The 17,287-nt window shown below is 41.8% G+C and overlaps 2 protein-coding genes and 2 pseudogenes across 2 annotated transcripts; 1 reads left to right on the top strand and 3 right to left on the bottom strand.

The window, feature by feature from the left end:
- Positions 1-3,674: 3,674 nt before the first annotated feature.
- On the bottom strand, positions 3,675-14,295 carry LOC109472491 (annotated as a pseudogene).
- Positions 14,296-14,867: 572 nt separating this feature from the next.
- LOC109472490 lies at positions 14,868-15,227 on the bottom strand (annotated as a pseudogene).
- A 662-nt stretch (positions 15,228-15,889) lies between these two features.
- Positions 15,890-16,255, bottom strand: LOC109472488 (late histone H2A.L3-like; the record flags this gene model as incomplete). The annotated part of the gene is made up of 1 exon (XM_019772269.1): positions 15,890-16,255. A coding segment is annotated over one exon (300 nt), but the record flags the coding sequence as incomplete, so codon positions are not given.
- A 1-nt stretch (position 16,256) lies between these two features.
- LOC109472487 (histone H2B) lies at positions 16,257-16,577 on the top strand (the record flags this gene model as incomplete). The annotated part of the gene is made up of 1 exon (XM_019772268.1): positions 16,257-16,577. A coding segment is annotated over one exon (264 nt), but the record flags the coding sequence as incomplete, so codon positions are not given.
- Between the last annotated feature and the right edge of the window lie 710 nt (positions 16,578-17,287).

Below are 17,287 nucleotides of genomic sequence, written 5' to 3'. Positions count from 1 at the left end.
TGTTGATTTCGACGGGGGAAAACTACTAGTATTAGAGCCCCGAAGACAGCCTGTCCGAACCACGATAGACTCGATATCAGGCTAAACAACCAGCTATCGTCTGTGCAACACCACAGCTACAAGACACGACACGCCAGCAAGAATGCATACAGACAATTGATATGGAGCCAAAAAAAAATTCTCAGAAAAACCAATGTAACATCCATCTATAGCTTCTTAACTTATATGCTAGCTGTTAACTTATACACAAGCGCGCGCACACACGTACACACACACATACAGTAACACACACACAAACCACATGAGCCCAAAAGATATTTGGCCGAAAATTCAAGACGTCAGGCAAGAATGCATACAGACAATTGATATGGAGCAAAAAAAAAACTCTCAGAAAAACCGTACAGACCAATCTCATTCTACCGCAAGTTTAATCTGCAACCAAAAGCAATTTTCAGCAAGAGCTACTTGTATCATCAGTGTGTAAACCAGGTTGTATTTTGGTATGTCATGTATTGCGTCTCTTTTAACAAAATCTCAACCAGAATGATAGCTTTGTAGACAAGTGTGTATGAAAATAATGGAGAAATATCCTAGTATCACGTCCTCAAGTATTCAAGGATATTAAGGATACATCATTTCATGGGAAAGATATGTGTAAAGATTTGGCCTAAAAATCAAACCAAGATGACTTTTGGTATGGTGTCTGGTCAATGGAGTAGAAGAATAAGAACCAAACTAGCAGTCGTTGCCAGGGAGGGAAGATGTAGGCCAGGTTTGCTCGGGCGCTGTTAACTTCTCCACCGCCTGGCAAATGAGCTCTACCCGGTGATTTATGCCCGAGAAAACAATCTAGCCAGCTAGCTATAGCTCTGGGGGAGACTTCAGGATGGAGTCAAGAAAAAAACAGACCCATGAACTATCAGAGAACCAACATATAGGAGGAAATATGACAACTAGAAATAGAAGTACCTTAGTTTGTTGACTGAGAACGCTTGCAATAGAACATCTCGAAATGGTGGATGTCTGCGTGGCTGTTGTGATATATACGTTATCTATTGCAAGGGTTACAGACGTCATACATAAACTCGCATCCATACAAATCGTCCCTGGCAACGAATGACGCAACCAGACTAATCAGAAGCATACGAAACAACTGCACACCCTCTGTCAGTCAATCTGAAAAAGACTAGGACTTAATATATAAAAGACTATGACACTCACATATCATGATGATATTTGATGTTATTCAAGTGATTCTTGTATATAGTACAGAAGTATAATGTTCTTGCTCTTGTCAAAGAAACTTAGCTCTCGAACTATGCCCAGATAAGGATCGCTTGAGCTGAATTCAGAGAAAAGGGCCTCCAAAGCACTTCACTTTCAAAGTTCAACTCGTGGCCTAGAGGGTTTTATTTCTCCAAGGGTGCATGCAAAAAGTTACATAATTAAAGTCGCGGGCGTTCTGTGGAAATCTGCAGTCCTACTTGTGGATATTGAACCCAAAATCGCGATGCAATATTCCCTACTCGACTGGTATTCATATGGCCGTATTTTACAAAGGAAAACTTACCACTGACATTGGTCCACCGATCTCTTAATATCATCCCAGATTAATGCAAAATGACGGCGTAGAATATAAAAAATTATGACGACGTCGACGATGAAGATAGATGACGGCGGCTGACCTGATCAAATCTGTGGCGTTTTCTCTGCAGTCCGCAGTGGTGAATCGAACACGGCTGTGGAACTTAGTTCTAAACGCGTTCTAAACTAAAATTCTATTTTTGGCTTAAAATGCACCTTTTTTTTCACCCATTTTTTTGCCAATAAAATCATTTTGCCAAAATGACCAAGGTTCAATGCCTAACGTACCAACCTACCAGCATGCTGAATTTCATTTTCCTCCAGGCTCTAATTACGAAAATATCAACGTTTTGTGGTGTTTGGAACCGAAGAAGAAACTGAGTAAAAACAATATGTTTACCGTTTTCTTCGGTAAACATGATAAAATAAAATGTAGTAGTAGTGCCACCAACTGGCCGGTTTAACGGGTCCGGACCTTTCAGCCTAGCGGTTAGTGTGTTGGGTTGGTGAGCTGGCAGCCTGGACTTGAATCTGGGAGCCAGGATTTGTGTTTCAGATTTGTGTTTCACACCTGTAAGTCTGGGGAATATGATTCTCCTGATGTTATCAACTAATATTTCGTTGTTCTAGAGTTCGATCTTAAGTTGAGATGCACAGGCAACTGTGATGGAAAGGAACTACATCAGAACTACTTTGTGAGGGTAGTATATAATTTATAGTTTTCTGTTTTGTGTGAGTTTCTATAATCATAGTGACTTGTAGTATGGCCTTTGAATGGAGTTTCATTTTTTGAAAACCGGTCCCACTGAGTTACATGTAGAGTTCTATGTTCACAAACCTGAACAGCAAGACGTTGTTTACAATTTCACCGACTATATAATAATTATTATTATGGACACTCTCTGTCAGTCAGTCTTGTAAGACTACGACTTAACTGCACAAAATAGGATGATGCCATTTCTAAATGTATCATTGTATGGACACTAAAATCTATGGACACTAAAAAATTTTAAACAAAATGTCTCCAACTACTAGTATCTCCACATAATAGTATAAAGGGGCAAGGGAGTGAGACCATTGCATAATCTCTCTACCTCTCAAAAACAATGTCACAATTAGCTGTATTTTGCTTGGAGGTAAAAATAAGGGCAAGTAAGTGAAAACATTGCATAGTCTATCTATCTACCTTTCAAAAACATTTACTTCATAATCAACCGTACTTAGATTTTAACACCGACATTATGTCAGGGAAATTATTGAAGACTACAATTCAAATAAAAGTCATATGTATCATCTCTTTAAACTTGAAACGTAGAGAAAGTCATCTTCAGTGTTGCACTTTGGTCGGCCAAAAGGTCCTGGTAGCTAGTACACAGTTACGCTCTTCTAAAAAAACTGGGCACATCATCATGCAGTGCACAAAGCTGTCACAGATCTTTAGCCTCTACTGGGCTTTAGTAGTGGCTGGACAGAGTAGAAATTGGTAAGAAAGACAGATAACATGCCGGGGAGTTGGTCACTAACGGAGTACATTTGCTGCGTGTACTCCTTTAAGCCCCTGTAGTCACACATTCAGAACCTTCCCATGACCAAGGTTGGGAGCAGTCTGACCAGATTTAGTCCACGTCTACCTTTGATTCAAATTAAATCGAATTTGAGTTAACTTTGAGTCAAATTCCACTGCCAATCACGCCCTGACCTACTCCCAAACACCAGCCAACAATGGCTGATCCTCCCATCAACCCCCAAATGGTTAAAAAAAAATCCCCAAACATTTTGAAACATTTGGCTGGTGCAGCTGAACAGTAAACAACCTGGCCAAAAACCAGCTGACGTTGCTCCAGACCTACTCCTAACCAGCACGTCGGCAGAACGTACTGCACCTGCGCGAAACCCGTAATATATTGTGCATAGCACTTCCGCAGAATGTCCCATATAAGGTTGTATTCGTGCATATAAGGTTAACACTCCGTCTGTAGTTTCCAAATGTTATGTCGGAAAAAATGTTGTCTGCAACAGGCAAAATTCTAATGCAACGTTGACCAAAAATCCAACGAAAACCGTGAAAAATTGGGATTCTGCGCAGGCGCAGTACGTTCTGCCGACGTGCTCTCCTAACCATGGTTATGGGGGGGGGGTTCAGCTAGTGATTGGAAGGCCATATTCGGGCTTCAATGAACCAACTACCATGTTTTCTATCTTTTTGACCAATTTCTACTCTTTCCAGCTGCATCCAAAGCCTGGTAGAGACTGCGTGGTGTATTCCATGGAAGTTTTGGATCTGTAGATGTTCTGTCTGTGTCACTGTAGCATGATCTTGTGCCGTCTCACACAGATCTCCGAGCAGAACTTTCCACCATCCGTGCTGATGATTCTGTCACCAGAAATAGTCTTCTTACACTGAGAAAAAAAGACAAGAACAAACAAGAAACAGTGAGCCATAAAGACTAAGATCTATTAAGCTCTTTCTGCGGAAAAGCAGCGCGGAACTGGTTGGAGTGGATTGGCGACAAGCTATGATGATGATGATGATGAGCTCTTTCTGCAGTTACACGTCAGTCACTGTGCTAATAGTTAAAGGAATCCAATGTAATTTCAGGGAGGCAAAACAAAAATATACTGGATGAGGAAATCTGATGTTGGCATTTACTGAGCACATTTCTGTCATCCTTTCATACTTGAAGCAGTCCTAAAACAAGCTACTTGAGGTGTCTCTATTTTTTGAGCACCGCCCATAGATAACTAGAACCAGCCTACGATACAAAATACAAAATAAGCAACCATTTTCTGTCAGTGACATCGCATTTTTTGCCTCATAGAAATCAATATACACGTGCACAATTTTGTACTATGAGATAGGGTTGATTCAACTTACTTACATTAAAAGAAGTCAGTGACCAGAAAATTGTCTTGGACTATCTAGTTCTGCAACCCCGAAATTGGTCAATAAACTGCTTATATAGAAATTTCTTTCAAACTCGTCAGCCTAGCAAGGTTCAAAATGGAAAGACAAAAGTACACAACTTACATTGTGACAGAGCCAAAAGATGCAGGAATTCTTGGATTTTACACGCTTGTTTTGGCCATGGGACTCAGCACCCTGGTCCTTGCAGAACACTTTGTTGCCGTTTCTTGTAGGAAGCGTCTTGTCCTGGGTGCAGCTGAGAGGCTGAGACGTGGTACAACTGTTTCTTCTTCTTGCCTGGACTTTTTTCCCTTTTGACAGACATTCAACACTACAGTAGGTATGGAGTTTCCCATCTGGCATCTGTGGAAAAAAAAAATTATGCTTTATCTGGCAATCTAAATGGATTGTTACTGAAATCTTTTCTATGACTCTGACCTTTTCCCTAATGATCATGACCTCAATTAAAAGTGACCAGCAGGCATATTTGAGTTAGCCTGGGTATCATCCTACTTGTATGCCGGGGCTCCCACACTCGCTTCCCTAACAAGTTCCCTACTTGTTAGCGAGTGTGGGAGCCCTGGCATACAAGTAGGATGGTACCCAGGCTATATTTGAGTACTGCTTATAATCTCCCCTATGATGAGGCCACAGAACACAGTATTAATGGCGACTCCCAGAGTCTATGACGCAGGTATACAAAGCAGTACGGACAAAATTCTTTAAGCCTCAGACTGGAATGTCTCGTGAGAGGTAGCCAGGAGTAAACTGTGCGGCATGGTACAGAAATGTACTGGCTTTTAGTTAGGTATACCTTCACTTCCTTGAGTACTGTTTCATGAAACAATGGCTCAACAAACAAGACATAGTCTACATCAAGATTTTGTAGGTATATGTAGAACAGCAGAAGTTTAAATCATTACAACATTTGTTTAGCCTGAACTCATTATGTAGGAAAGTTTCACCACAAAAAGATATCGTTCTTCTCACCTTAAGCACAAAGTCCAGTTCTGCAGCTGTCTTGTTACACCACATACAGCAGGACATTCCTGTCTTCTCCTCATCCTCCTGGGTCTCAGCAGGCTTCAAAGCTCGCGATCGGGTCAGCTTCTTCTGTAAAACAACACAGACACTCACTTACTATCTGGTTTAACGTCTGCTGGTCTCTCCCTTCTGAGGGTGAGACGTGCTTGCACGCTGATGCTGAGACTTGATGGTAGCCCGTCATTAATGCCTCTATCCTGTGCCTGGTTGATGTAATGTCTACTAGGTTGGAGGTCCTTACATTGTCAATCTATTCCTATGTAGACCTCTTGGGTTTTGGTCTTCCACATCCAGTGTGATGATCTTCCTAGGCCACTTCTCCATTTCTAATTCTTTGAAGGTGAACATACCATCTTAGTACAATGTAGTTGGCTAGAGCTTACTTTCTTTCTTTATTCACGACACCAAAAAGCAAACTTTGCAATCCCTGAATTGGAAGAGTTTGCATACAAAAATTACAAAATACTAGAACAATAGACAAGACAGGCAATATATACGATCCCTCATATACATTACAATACATTATTTTGTACCAACCTTTATATAGATGAGGTTTAGGAAAGATAAAGCTAAGTGATATGACAGTTCTTTGTTGAACAGGAATATGGCCTTACTCTACTAAGCTCTGGGTGAGAACTATCTCTTGTGTTGGAACAAAAGTTTTAATATCAAAGATATAACTAAAAACACAGAATGACCTTTCATGACAGTATAATATAACATAACTAACCTATGCTATATATGCTATTGTATAATATTGAATTGAATTTGTACGTACTAAGTAATATTGTGTTATGATATGCCTTGTATTTATGCACTTATGTGTCAGTGGTAGCCGCTACCAGCCTTGTTGCTGCCTGGTTGCCACTTGTTATGCACTGTTGCATTTAAACAAACAAACAAACAAATAAACAAACAAACTAGCTAACCTGTTTATTTTCAAGCTTGGTTTGATGACTTGACCCTGCACACTGCTGCTTGTGTGCTGCCTTGTTGCCGGCCTGTGTGGAAGACCTCTCCTTGTTACGGTTGTGCAGACGGTGGCTGGAGAAAGGCCTGGAGGACCGAGATGACATCTTCTTCATCAGTGCCTTCCCTCGTGCCAGGCACAACCCGCTACAGTAGGCCTGGTGACTCCCATCTGGCAACTGTGGAGTGGAAACAAGGAGTGTTTGAGAAAAAGCTCACCAAGGGCCAAGATGGAATAGCAGAGGTTGGGTGGCATGAGTGTGATATCTCAAATAATCAATCACCTAAGGCCACACCAATTTAATTTCTTGGTTAACGGATTCGCCCGCTTCATTTTTTTCTGATTTGTAAATAAAAATAAAAATTCAGAATCAACTGCAAAATGATCATATTTTGCCCTGTAAAGTTGAAAACAGTCCTTTTCATCCTAGTTGTTACAGTTATTCCATCTTTCAATACAGTGGTATCATTGAAAGTTTAAAATTCATTGTTCAATATATTGAACCAGCCTGGTGTGTTGACTTCATGGCTCCTATCATACCATTTTGGGCCATAATAGGATGCCTAAGCCTGTTTTTATTTTTATTTTTTTCGCCCGCCCGCTCCATTATTTTTCTAGAAAAATCCGTTAACTAAGAAATTAAATTGGTGTGGCCTAATGGTGACTTGTATGGACCAGTTTACCTTTCAGATCCCATGAACTGCCTATGTCACTGTAGGTGTACATTTTGAATAGAACGCAGTTCTAGAACCTGAAAATCAAACACAGCTTTTGCCTGCGGTGTCCCCCTTGGCAGATCACTATATCTAATTTACAGGTAGGTGGATGTCCCCTCCAACTACCGGTACTGTACAGAAAAATGTGTTTTTTTTTTCTGTTGGTCATACTGTCAATCTGAAAGACTAATTCAGTCCACTCCACATCTTCCACCAGTGGAGGGTGGAGGAGTTGAAGGATATAACTTGAGGGTAAGGGTCCTGAAGGCATTAGGCCACACCAATTTAATTTGTTGGTTCTCGGATTTTTTCAGGGAAAATATGAAGCGACAGGGCGAAAAAAAATAAAAATAAAAACAGATCTAGGCATCCTATTATAGCCCCAAATGCTACGATAGGAGGTATGAAGTCAACACAAAAGGCTGGTTCAAAATTTAAACAATGAATTTAATAATAATTGTTTATTGATTGATCGAAGATAAAAGAGTACAATCGCTAGCATGTTGCAGCGCAACAAATAAGTAGTGCTGAATTATATGCTAGTTTAAAAACAAAGAAACAAATATTGCACAGTTAACAAATACACAACTAGACAAGTGAGTATTTCACATTTAACATATAGACAACTAAATATTAAGCGAGTAAAATGAACTTAACAATATTTACAATATCAACATCATCAGTGTAAAAATTATTAATTATATAGTATGTTACGTGATAACTGATCTTGGGTGGGCCGGTCATGGGAGATTTACTATGTGCCATATTTGTTTAATAGACTTGTAAGATAGGGGATCGGGCTATTTTTGTATCGATTTGTTCTCGGGAGGGGGGCAAAGAGCTGGTTAAACTGTTTACATTTTCTAACATGGATCGTCTCTCGGCAAGGTGGGAGCCAGGGTCTAAAGGGAGAATTTTGAACTTCTAATGATACCACTGCATTGAAAGATGGAATAACTGTAACAACTAGGAAGAAAAGGACTGTTTTCAACTGTTCAGGGCAAAATATGAGCATTTTGCAGTTGATTCTGAAAATTTTTTTTTTTTTTGCAAATCAGGAAAAAATGAAGAGGCGAATCCGAGAACCAACAAATTAAATTGGTGTGGCCTTAGCTAAAGAGATATTTTGTAATTAAATGTATCCAACGCAATGTCAGGATGGCAAAACAAAAATGATTTGGATTGCATAGGATTCGGGTGAGGAAATTTGCCTAGTACAATGTATTATACTTCTGAATCAGAAGCATTTGAAATACATGTAGTCCCAAAACAGGCAACATGCAGGGTCCCAACATTTTTTTGGGTACAACCAGTTTTTGGTACACATATAAGTACGTTACTAGATAGCAATGATTCAACTTACTAGGATGCCCAGAAAATCAACTCTTTCAAAATCCAGTTATGCCACCCTGAAACTGCATTGGATGATTTTAGGCCTTACGCTTTTACTGTACCTTGAGCACAAAGTCCAGTGCTTTAGTTTTTACTTTACACAGCATGCAGCCCTCTGTGGTATCTGCTATTATCTCCTGCTCAGTAGGAGAAGGGTTGTGGTTGAGAACACCTGGTGATGATGATGACAGTCTGGAGATTTTCTGAAGGTTGCTTGTCTCATCTTCCTCCCCACCATCACACATGTACATCCCTATCAGCTCATTCATGGCGTCCTGGGCAGAGTACTGCAGAATCAAAGGCAGATTTATTGCAATCAACTTGCATGTTACATTTGCATGAAATCTTACATTGACTTAGTAGTACATAGTCTCAAGATCACATTCAAGCAATTACACATATTACAAATGTTTAGATTAAGAGCAGCTTTTTAAAAAATTATCTGTAGGAGTAAGAATTAAATCAATTGAAGCCATGTACAAATTCTGGCTTTTTTTCTTCCCTTTTTTCACATTTTAAATAGTACATGTATTGTAAATTATACTTGGTCTACTATTTTTGTACATTGAACACAACAATTTGAACAACATTCAATGTGAAATGGGCCAAAATTTAGTTTCCCTAAACAAATACATTTTTGTAAATGTGACACAGCAACATCTGAATCAGGTACACTGTATTAAAATTTGTGAAAACTGCATGCAAAATACATTCCAATCATTCCAGGGAACATTTGATAGCCAAATAGAATCCAGTGTGATATCACTAGTTATCACATGGGCCTTAACACCCGTATTGAACGTTATCGCGGCCCAGGTATGACATAGAAGTTTTTACCTTTCCCTTTTTCTTTGTCCCTCTGGGAAGAGCCTGTGATAATCTGTGGGACCCTGCTGCTGTATTACTGATGTAGGCAGATTTTCCTTGTGTTACACACTCTGTGCTGCAATAGGCTTGGGTTTCACCAGGCAGCTGAGGATGGGAACAAAACACGGGGAAAACATTTAAATCATACGTCATTTTCAGAATCTACACCTTAGTCACGGGACCCCAGAACTAGAAAAATTTCATAGAATCATACATCGTAAATTACTGGACCACAACATCCACTGCTTACATACAGTATCAATAGTAAGTTAAGATTTCAAGCTTCCCTGCACATCTAGAAATTTTCAAAATTTTCTGACACTTGTGTTTATCATTAAAGGTATCCAATGCCATTTCAGGGCAGCAAAACTTGATTATGGAAGTCAAATATATGGTCAGTCTTGTAATGTAGTTACTTGAATCAATTGTATCCTATAGCAAATTAGTATCTTTGAAGCAAAAATGTGATGTCACTCACAAAAAATTGTAACAGTTGCTTGTTTTGTATGATATGCTGGTTCTACTGGTAGCTATTTAAGGGCAGTACCCACCCAAAAAATATAAAGGGACTTTTTGCATACCTTGTTTTTAGGTCATACAAAGTCATGTATTTCAAACATAAATTGTCAAGCATGAAATGATGAACAAAATGTGCCAAGAAAATATGTCAAAATCATTATTATCTATTCATCCAGAATTTTTGTCAATATTTTGGTTTGTCACCTTGAAATTGCATTGGATGTCTTTATCTGCATTTATTGTTCAAATAGGAAAATACATTAAAGAATGTTTCGATCTTAGAGAACACATGTTAGAGAATAGTTAACCTTTATTGTTACATCATACATATACTCTGTACATAAGATGACGTTATCCACACATGTATTTAGCTTTGTTAGATCTTTAGTTAAGTTGTCAATAAAGAATCTTTATCTCCATGCAGAGCAACTTCAGATGTTTTCAGTCTCATTTAAAGTTTTGCACACAAAGCAGAAGACAGTATGCCCACCTTAAGAACAAACTTCAGTGCTTCCCCTTTAAATGTCTTCTTACACCATGTGCACTGCCCCGGGGGAGTCTCTGTCTCCGCTGGCTGGGTGGGGGCAGACTGGGGGGTCTGGTGGTGGGGGTGGGGGAGGGGGGACAAAACTGGAGCTCACATGTAGGTTACTGGCCTCCTCCTCATCCACACCATCATACCCAAACATACCCAAAAGCTCATTCATGGTGTCCTGGGCATAGCACTGCAACAGAAAGCCATGTTTGTCATGGTTATGGTTACATGGGTGGACGTGACAACCACTGGTTGGTGTACCTAAAACATAACCGTCTGAATGTAAAAAAATTGTAACAAAAAGACTTTTCTTCACATGCAGAGCTGAGAAAGGCTAGGCCATGTAGACCATGTTACAAGGCTTCCATCAGTCATTTAGCTTGTAAATAATACATGTAGTACTCTTAAACTGCACCCAAAAAATGAAGCATAGGTCAGGTTGGCCCTGCTGGATGAACTACAAACAATCCAGGGACCTGCAAACAGTAAATTTCAACTAGAAGAGTGGAAGGATGTGGACTGGACATTGAATGAACTTGCTGGAACATTATGACAGTTTGTNCCACACCATCATACCCAAACATACCCAAAAGCTCATTCATGGTGTCCTGGGCATAGCACTGCAACAGAAAGCCATGTTTGTCATGGTTATGGTTACATGGGTGGACGTGACAACCACTGGTTGGTGTACCTAAAACATAACCGTCTGAATGTAAAAAAATTGTAACAAAAAGACTTTTCTTCACATGCAGAGCTGAGAAAGGCTAGGTCATGTAGACCATGTTACAAGGCTTCCATCAGTCATTTAGCTTGTAAATAATACATGTAGTACTCTTAAACTGCACCCAAAAAATTAAGCATAGGTCAGGTTGGCCCTGCTGGATGAACTACAAACAATCCAGGGACCTGCAAACAGTAAATTTCAACTAGAAGAGTGGAAGGATGTGGACTGGACATTGAATGAACTTGCTGGAACATTATGACGGTTTGTCACAAGTGTCAGAAGACAAGGAAACTCCTATGTCTAAGTACAGTAAGACTTAGTAAAGGTAGATGCAGGCCATTCTGACAGTCTAGGTTGAAGAATGCTTAAGCTTGTCCCTTACTTTTAATAATAGAGAATGGATAAATATACAAATTGTAAAATTGAATGACAAACAAGTAATGTCCCTCGGATAGGACGTTAAATGGAGGTCCCATGTTTGGGGAGAGCCATACCCCATGCACATTAAAGAACCCAATGCACTTATCGAAAAGAGTAGGGGACCTTCCCGGTGTGAGTGGTTCAAACCTTACAGTCCGGTCTTACGCAGCTTGTACATGTGCGTACATGTACAAAACTGGTTTACTGGTTATGCGAAACAAACAAACAAGTAATGCAAGGCATGCTCTTACCTTGAGGGCATTCTCAGTCTCCTTTTGACCAGCCTGTTGTGACTGTGAGTCCTCAGGTTCAGCCAACGGTCTGTCTGTCTGGGACTCAGGCTGGGAAGAAGGAGCAAACAGAACATACTGAATTATTTTTGTTTTTCATATTGAAGTATGGTCAGCAGTAGCAAGTCTTGGTACATGGAGTAGTAATTTCCAGTAATTTCTTGTTCCCAGGGTCATATACATGTATGGGATAGGCAAGTAACATGACTTTCCTCCCTGTACCATAGAGGGACACCCACCAGGCCTTTTGGCTAATTTTTAATACTGTGTCCAAACACTGATGAGGACATAGACTGATTTGGTGTGGCCAATGTGCCAAGATCTGCACATTCGCCACTAACAACCGTACAATATTATTACTGTACATGTATATAAATACATGTATAGAATACAACACGGGGTATTCCGTATCGCGCGAGGTATCGGCCCAACCGCGGGTCGCCCGACAGCCGCAGGAGGGCCGGGACCGTGGGAGGGCCGGGACCGAGGGTGATGCGGAATACCCCGTGTTGTATTTTATTTATATCATACCCACCCAAGAAAACGCGCATTTCAATGCAAGATGAGCCAAAAGTTGGTGCCACTAAACCCTAAAATGCAACAACATCAATTCTAACGTATTCGAATTTTCAAAAGGGGCACACGCGGTTAGGGCAAAACGCGTTTGAATCGATATATGGAAGCCAGGGAAGCCCAGGCCATACCGTAAAGTACGGCCCGGTCCGGAACCCGTTATTGAACGTTATCGCGGCCCGATTATGATATAAATGTATGTACAAAATGTATTAGGGTCATTGAGAGGAGTCGTGTGGCACAATGGCAGCATGCTTGACTCGGAACCAAGAGGTCCCGGGTTCGAGTCCTGACATGCCTCCCATTTTGTGTGTGCTCTTGGGAAAGGCACTTTACAAGATCCTTATTTACTCAAGTCAAAATGAGTATTGTCTGTCCTGTATTAGTTTTTATGTGTGGGACAGAACATCAGCAACAACTGCCTATGTCCCATGTGTATTGCACTGTTGTAATTTCGATAACTCAAATCGAAATCAAATCTAATATATACGCCAAAATGCATCAACCTGGGATGTTAACTCCACAAGGCATAGTCACTGTGCATTCTGGTAGATTTCACCCATTCCGGTGTATTCCAGTAAAAAAGCTCACCCCCATTTTTCTGTCTGTCACTCAGACCCAAGGAAAATGAATCATGGAAACGTTTACTTATAATAAAGTAACAACCTGTGTGACATCGGTGACCTCCACAGACGCACGGCTCTTCTTAACAGCTTCTGATGTCTCCTCCAGTTTACGTTTCTTCACTGTACCAGTCCCTGCTGACACACAGCATTCCTCAGTAACTGTTTCATTTACATTGAGTTTCACAGCTTCATCAATCCTCGAGGCTGCATCACCAGTAGGTGTATGTCGTCTCTCACTGTGTATCTTCACTTCTACATCTGCTGCCTGTGTGGGACTGTAGTTCTGTAGTTGAGCCCCAGCAAGAGCAGGACACTCCTTACCAGCCTCTGGGGTCTCCTCTAGATCTGTCTGAGGTCTCCTGCCCTTCACTGTTTGCTTTGTCCGAGGCATGGTTCAGGAAACAAGTTTGGATGTGGCTATTGCTGATCTGTCCCCCTGTCAATAGTGGAAACAAATATTATTGACAGGCAGCACAATTGTATAGCCTTCAAATCAAAGCAAGGAGGTTATTTGTAGAGGTGGTTGCAATTGTGCATCATCATAATTTGTAATCTTGAGGACCAGGTATAAATTCTGGCATTTTTTTTTCACATTTTAAATAACAGTTACACATATTGTAAATTATACTTGCTCTACTATTTTTGTACCATTGAACACGACAGGGTTAGGGTTGACAGAGGATATTATGTCAATACATGTAGCGTGAAAAAATAACTTGACAAAAATATTATCGACAGGCTTAGTCTCAGTCAAATCATGGAGGTTTAAATACTTGTATTTAACCTCCTTGGTCAAATTTAATACTATCAGCAAGTTTTAGCATAGAAAAATATATAGTATCACCTTTTTTTGCTCACGATTTTCAGCATAGCCATTCATCTAATTTGGCGAACCATGCTGCCAAAGCATTGAAGTCTCATACATGTAGTCAAGAAATTCAATGGTACAAACTTGTAGCTTTCTGCTCCGATCCTCCCAAGTCTCTTTTCTACCCACATCTGCTATATTTGGGTCAAAGGTTACTTTGTGCTTAGGTAGAGAACACTACTCGGGAGGGGACAAATACGTGAAGGGGGAACGAAATAAATATGAAACACACAGAGAACAACGAAAATTTCATCTAGGGAAATGAACGTCTTTGTGGACTAGTGTTGTCTTGACGATAGCAGGTTTGTTTAGCATGTTGTCCCTGGACAAGACTAGTAGTGGAATCGTCCACGAACCAATACTTCCGGGTTCGAAGTTGTGGTCGCATAACACAGTATTAATGGGCGAACCCCGTAGTCAAAAGTAGTTCGGGTAAAAAGTAGTGCGGTGAAGTACTTGGTGTAGGTATAATTACGTGCACATACAACAGCAAGATGATACTAGTAACCGTGTTGAATGGTAGGATGAATAATAAGATACAAGGTTTTATACTGTATCAGTTTGATTTCGATGTTTGTTGGGTCGGTGTACATTGGCGCCTGGATACTGTTTAATACTGCCTGGGGCTGCTATTACTCTGCGTTGCCTGCAGTTCACATCACATCCGCTGTATTTCATAACGCATTTGTAGTAAACGCATTTGAGCCACACAAATTTCCCGACACGCAAATATCCCGATGCCGCGACTAAATGGTGTAAGTTATAAGTCTAAACAAGTGTGGTGTACATGTGCGCTATCATAGTTTGCAGTTTTATTACTTTATTGTACAACAATCGTAGAGGGTAGATGATGATAGATACAGTTCTTTCGAGAGGATGTGGGTGGCCCTGAAAAGGGCCGGGGTTTGGTGATGTGGGCCTCCGTCTTGAAATTACTGAGCCTTGCTGGTCTTCTTGGGGAGAAGTACGGCGTGAATGTTGGGGAGAACGCCGCCCTGAGCAATGGTGACGCCGGACAGCAGCTTGTTCAACTCCTCGTCGTTACGGGACGGCCAGCTGAAGGTGACGGGGGATGATTCTGGTCTTCTTGTTGTCGCGAGCAGCGTTGCCAGCCAGCTCAAGGATCTCGGCCGTCAGGTACTCCAGCACCGCCGCCAGGTACACCGGCGCGCCGGGCACCCACGCGCTCGGCATAGTTTCCCTTGCGCAAGNTTTACTCACACTTCGGCTTATCAGTTATCTTCTTGACAATGTATTCTTTTTATAACAATACTGATGAATAACAATACATATAGCTGTATTTTCATTGAAGCACTATTATTTTCTGAGATTAAATTTTTTCGCATAACACTCGCAAAACGCATCGTGTGTGACGTTGTCTGTATCTTTATAACACAACGACGTGTAACACGTGCTCGTCCCCTCCGCCTACGTACACATATAATGTACAGATATGTCAGCAGGCATGAGACGCAACTATACAGATATAGTGATATAGCAGCCGTTTCTTGTGCTATTTGCCGAGTGGCCTTGCTTTTTCACATCGTGTGTGACGTTGTCTGTCATCTTTATAACTCAACGACGTGTAACACGTGCTCGTCCCCTCCGCCTACACATATAATGTACAGATATATGTCAGCAGGCAGGAGACGCAACTATACAGATATAGTGATATAGCAGCCGTTTCTTGTGCTATTTGCCGATCGAGTGACCTTGCTTATTCGCATCGTGTGTGACGGTGTCTGTCATCTTTATAAGTGAGTGAATTGTATTATTAGTCTAAACAAGTGTAGTGTGTTAGGAGGGGGGGGGGACTAGCAATGTATTATTTGCAGTGTGAGTGCAGTGTACAGTTCTTTCGAGAGGATGTGGGTGGCCCTGAAAAGGGCCGGGGTTGCGGGATGTGGGTCTCCGTCTGGAAATTACTGAGCCTTGCTGGTCTTCTTGGGAAGAAGTACGGCGTGGATGTTGGGGAGAACGCCGCCCTGAGCAATGGTGACGCCGGACAGCAGCTTGTTCAACTCCTCGTCGTTACGGACGGCCAGCTGAAGGTGGCGGGGGATGATTCTGGTCTTCTTGTTGTCGCGAGCAGCGTTGCCAGCCAGCTCAAGAATCTCGGCCGTCAGGTACTCCAGCACCGCCGCCAGGTACACCGGCGCGCCGGCACCCACGCGCTCGGCATAGTTTCCCTTGCGCAAGAAGCGATGAACTCGGCCAACCGGGACCTACATCTACAAAGTGCTGAAGCAGGTGCACCCCGACACCGGCGTCTCCAGCAAGGCCATGGGCATCATGAACTCATTTGTCAACGACATCTTCGAGCGCATCGCCGCCGAGGCTTCCCGTCTGGCTCACTACAACAAGCGCTCCACCATCAGTAGCCGCGAGATTCAGACCGCCGTCAGACTCCTGCTGCCGGGCGAGCTGGCCAAGCACGCCGTCAGCGAGGGCACCAAGGCCGTCACCAAGTACACCAGCTCCAAGTAGATCGACCGCCGCTGCTACACATAACCCCGGCCTTTTTCAAGGCCACCCACATCCCCACAAAAGAGCTGGCTCAATCACAATATAATCACAATATACACTGCGACAATATACACATGTACACACCACTAACCTGTGACCGCAGCTAGCTACAAAGCTAGTCCATGCAGCGTGAACTGCAACGCACAACAACAACAGAAAAGAAAGAAAAACAAGTCAAGTTTATTCTGACGTAATAAAAGTCGGAACGCGTTCTTTCTTGTCGAACAAGGCATAAAGGAGGCCTTCTGGAACAAATGTCGCCTGCGACGTTCCTTAGAACAATATGCATGGATTGGCCGTATAGTAGGTCGGCGTTCTTGTCCTGGCTAAACATACTATAAAACAGTGTTTACATATACATGTACATCTTTCTGTGCGTGTGTCTGTCTGTCTGTGTGTGTGTGGGGGGGGGCGTACTTTGTTCTTCTTGATATTATCATCGCTCGGTGACTAGCTGTGTCTCGGGCGAATCCTTCTCATTTGCTTTGTTTATTTTGTAATTACTATTTTCCCGACGATGTTTGTCTTGTCGCCGGGAACTTCTCCGCATGGCATTGTCTTGCTCGGGGTTCGGATGGCGTGTTACCATTGGCTAGTTGTAGCGGTGGCCAGGACTCCGCGCAGGTCCGCAGGGCGGTTACTAATGTGGCTCCGTCGTCCGGTTATTCATTCATTCATTCTTTGTTCTGTTCCGATCGAGAAGAGCATCGTACAATCTATCATGTCTG

This window comes from Branchiostoma belcheri, unplaced genomic scaffold, assembly GCF_001625305.1.
Source record: "Branchiostoma belcheri isolate BF01 breed outbred unplaced genomic scaffold, Haploidv18h27 scaffold279, whole genome shotgun sequence".
In the NCBI taxonomy this organism is placed as follows: domain Eukaryota; kingdom Metazoa; phylum Chordata; class Leptocardii; order Amphioxiformes; family Branchiostomatidae; genus Branchiostoma; species Branchiostoma belcheri.
The sequence above is the reverse complement of the archived record's forward strand: the minus strand, read 5'-3'. Positions and strand labels throughout refer to the sequence as shown.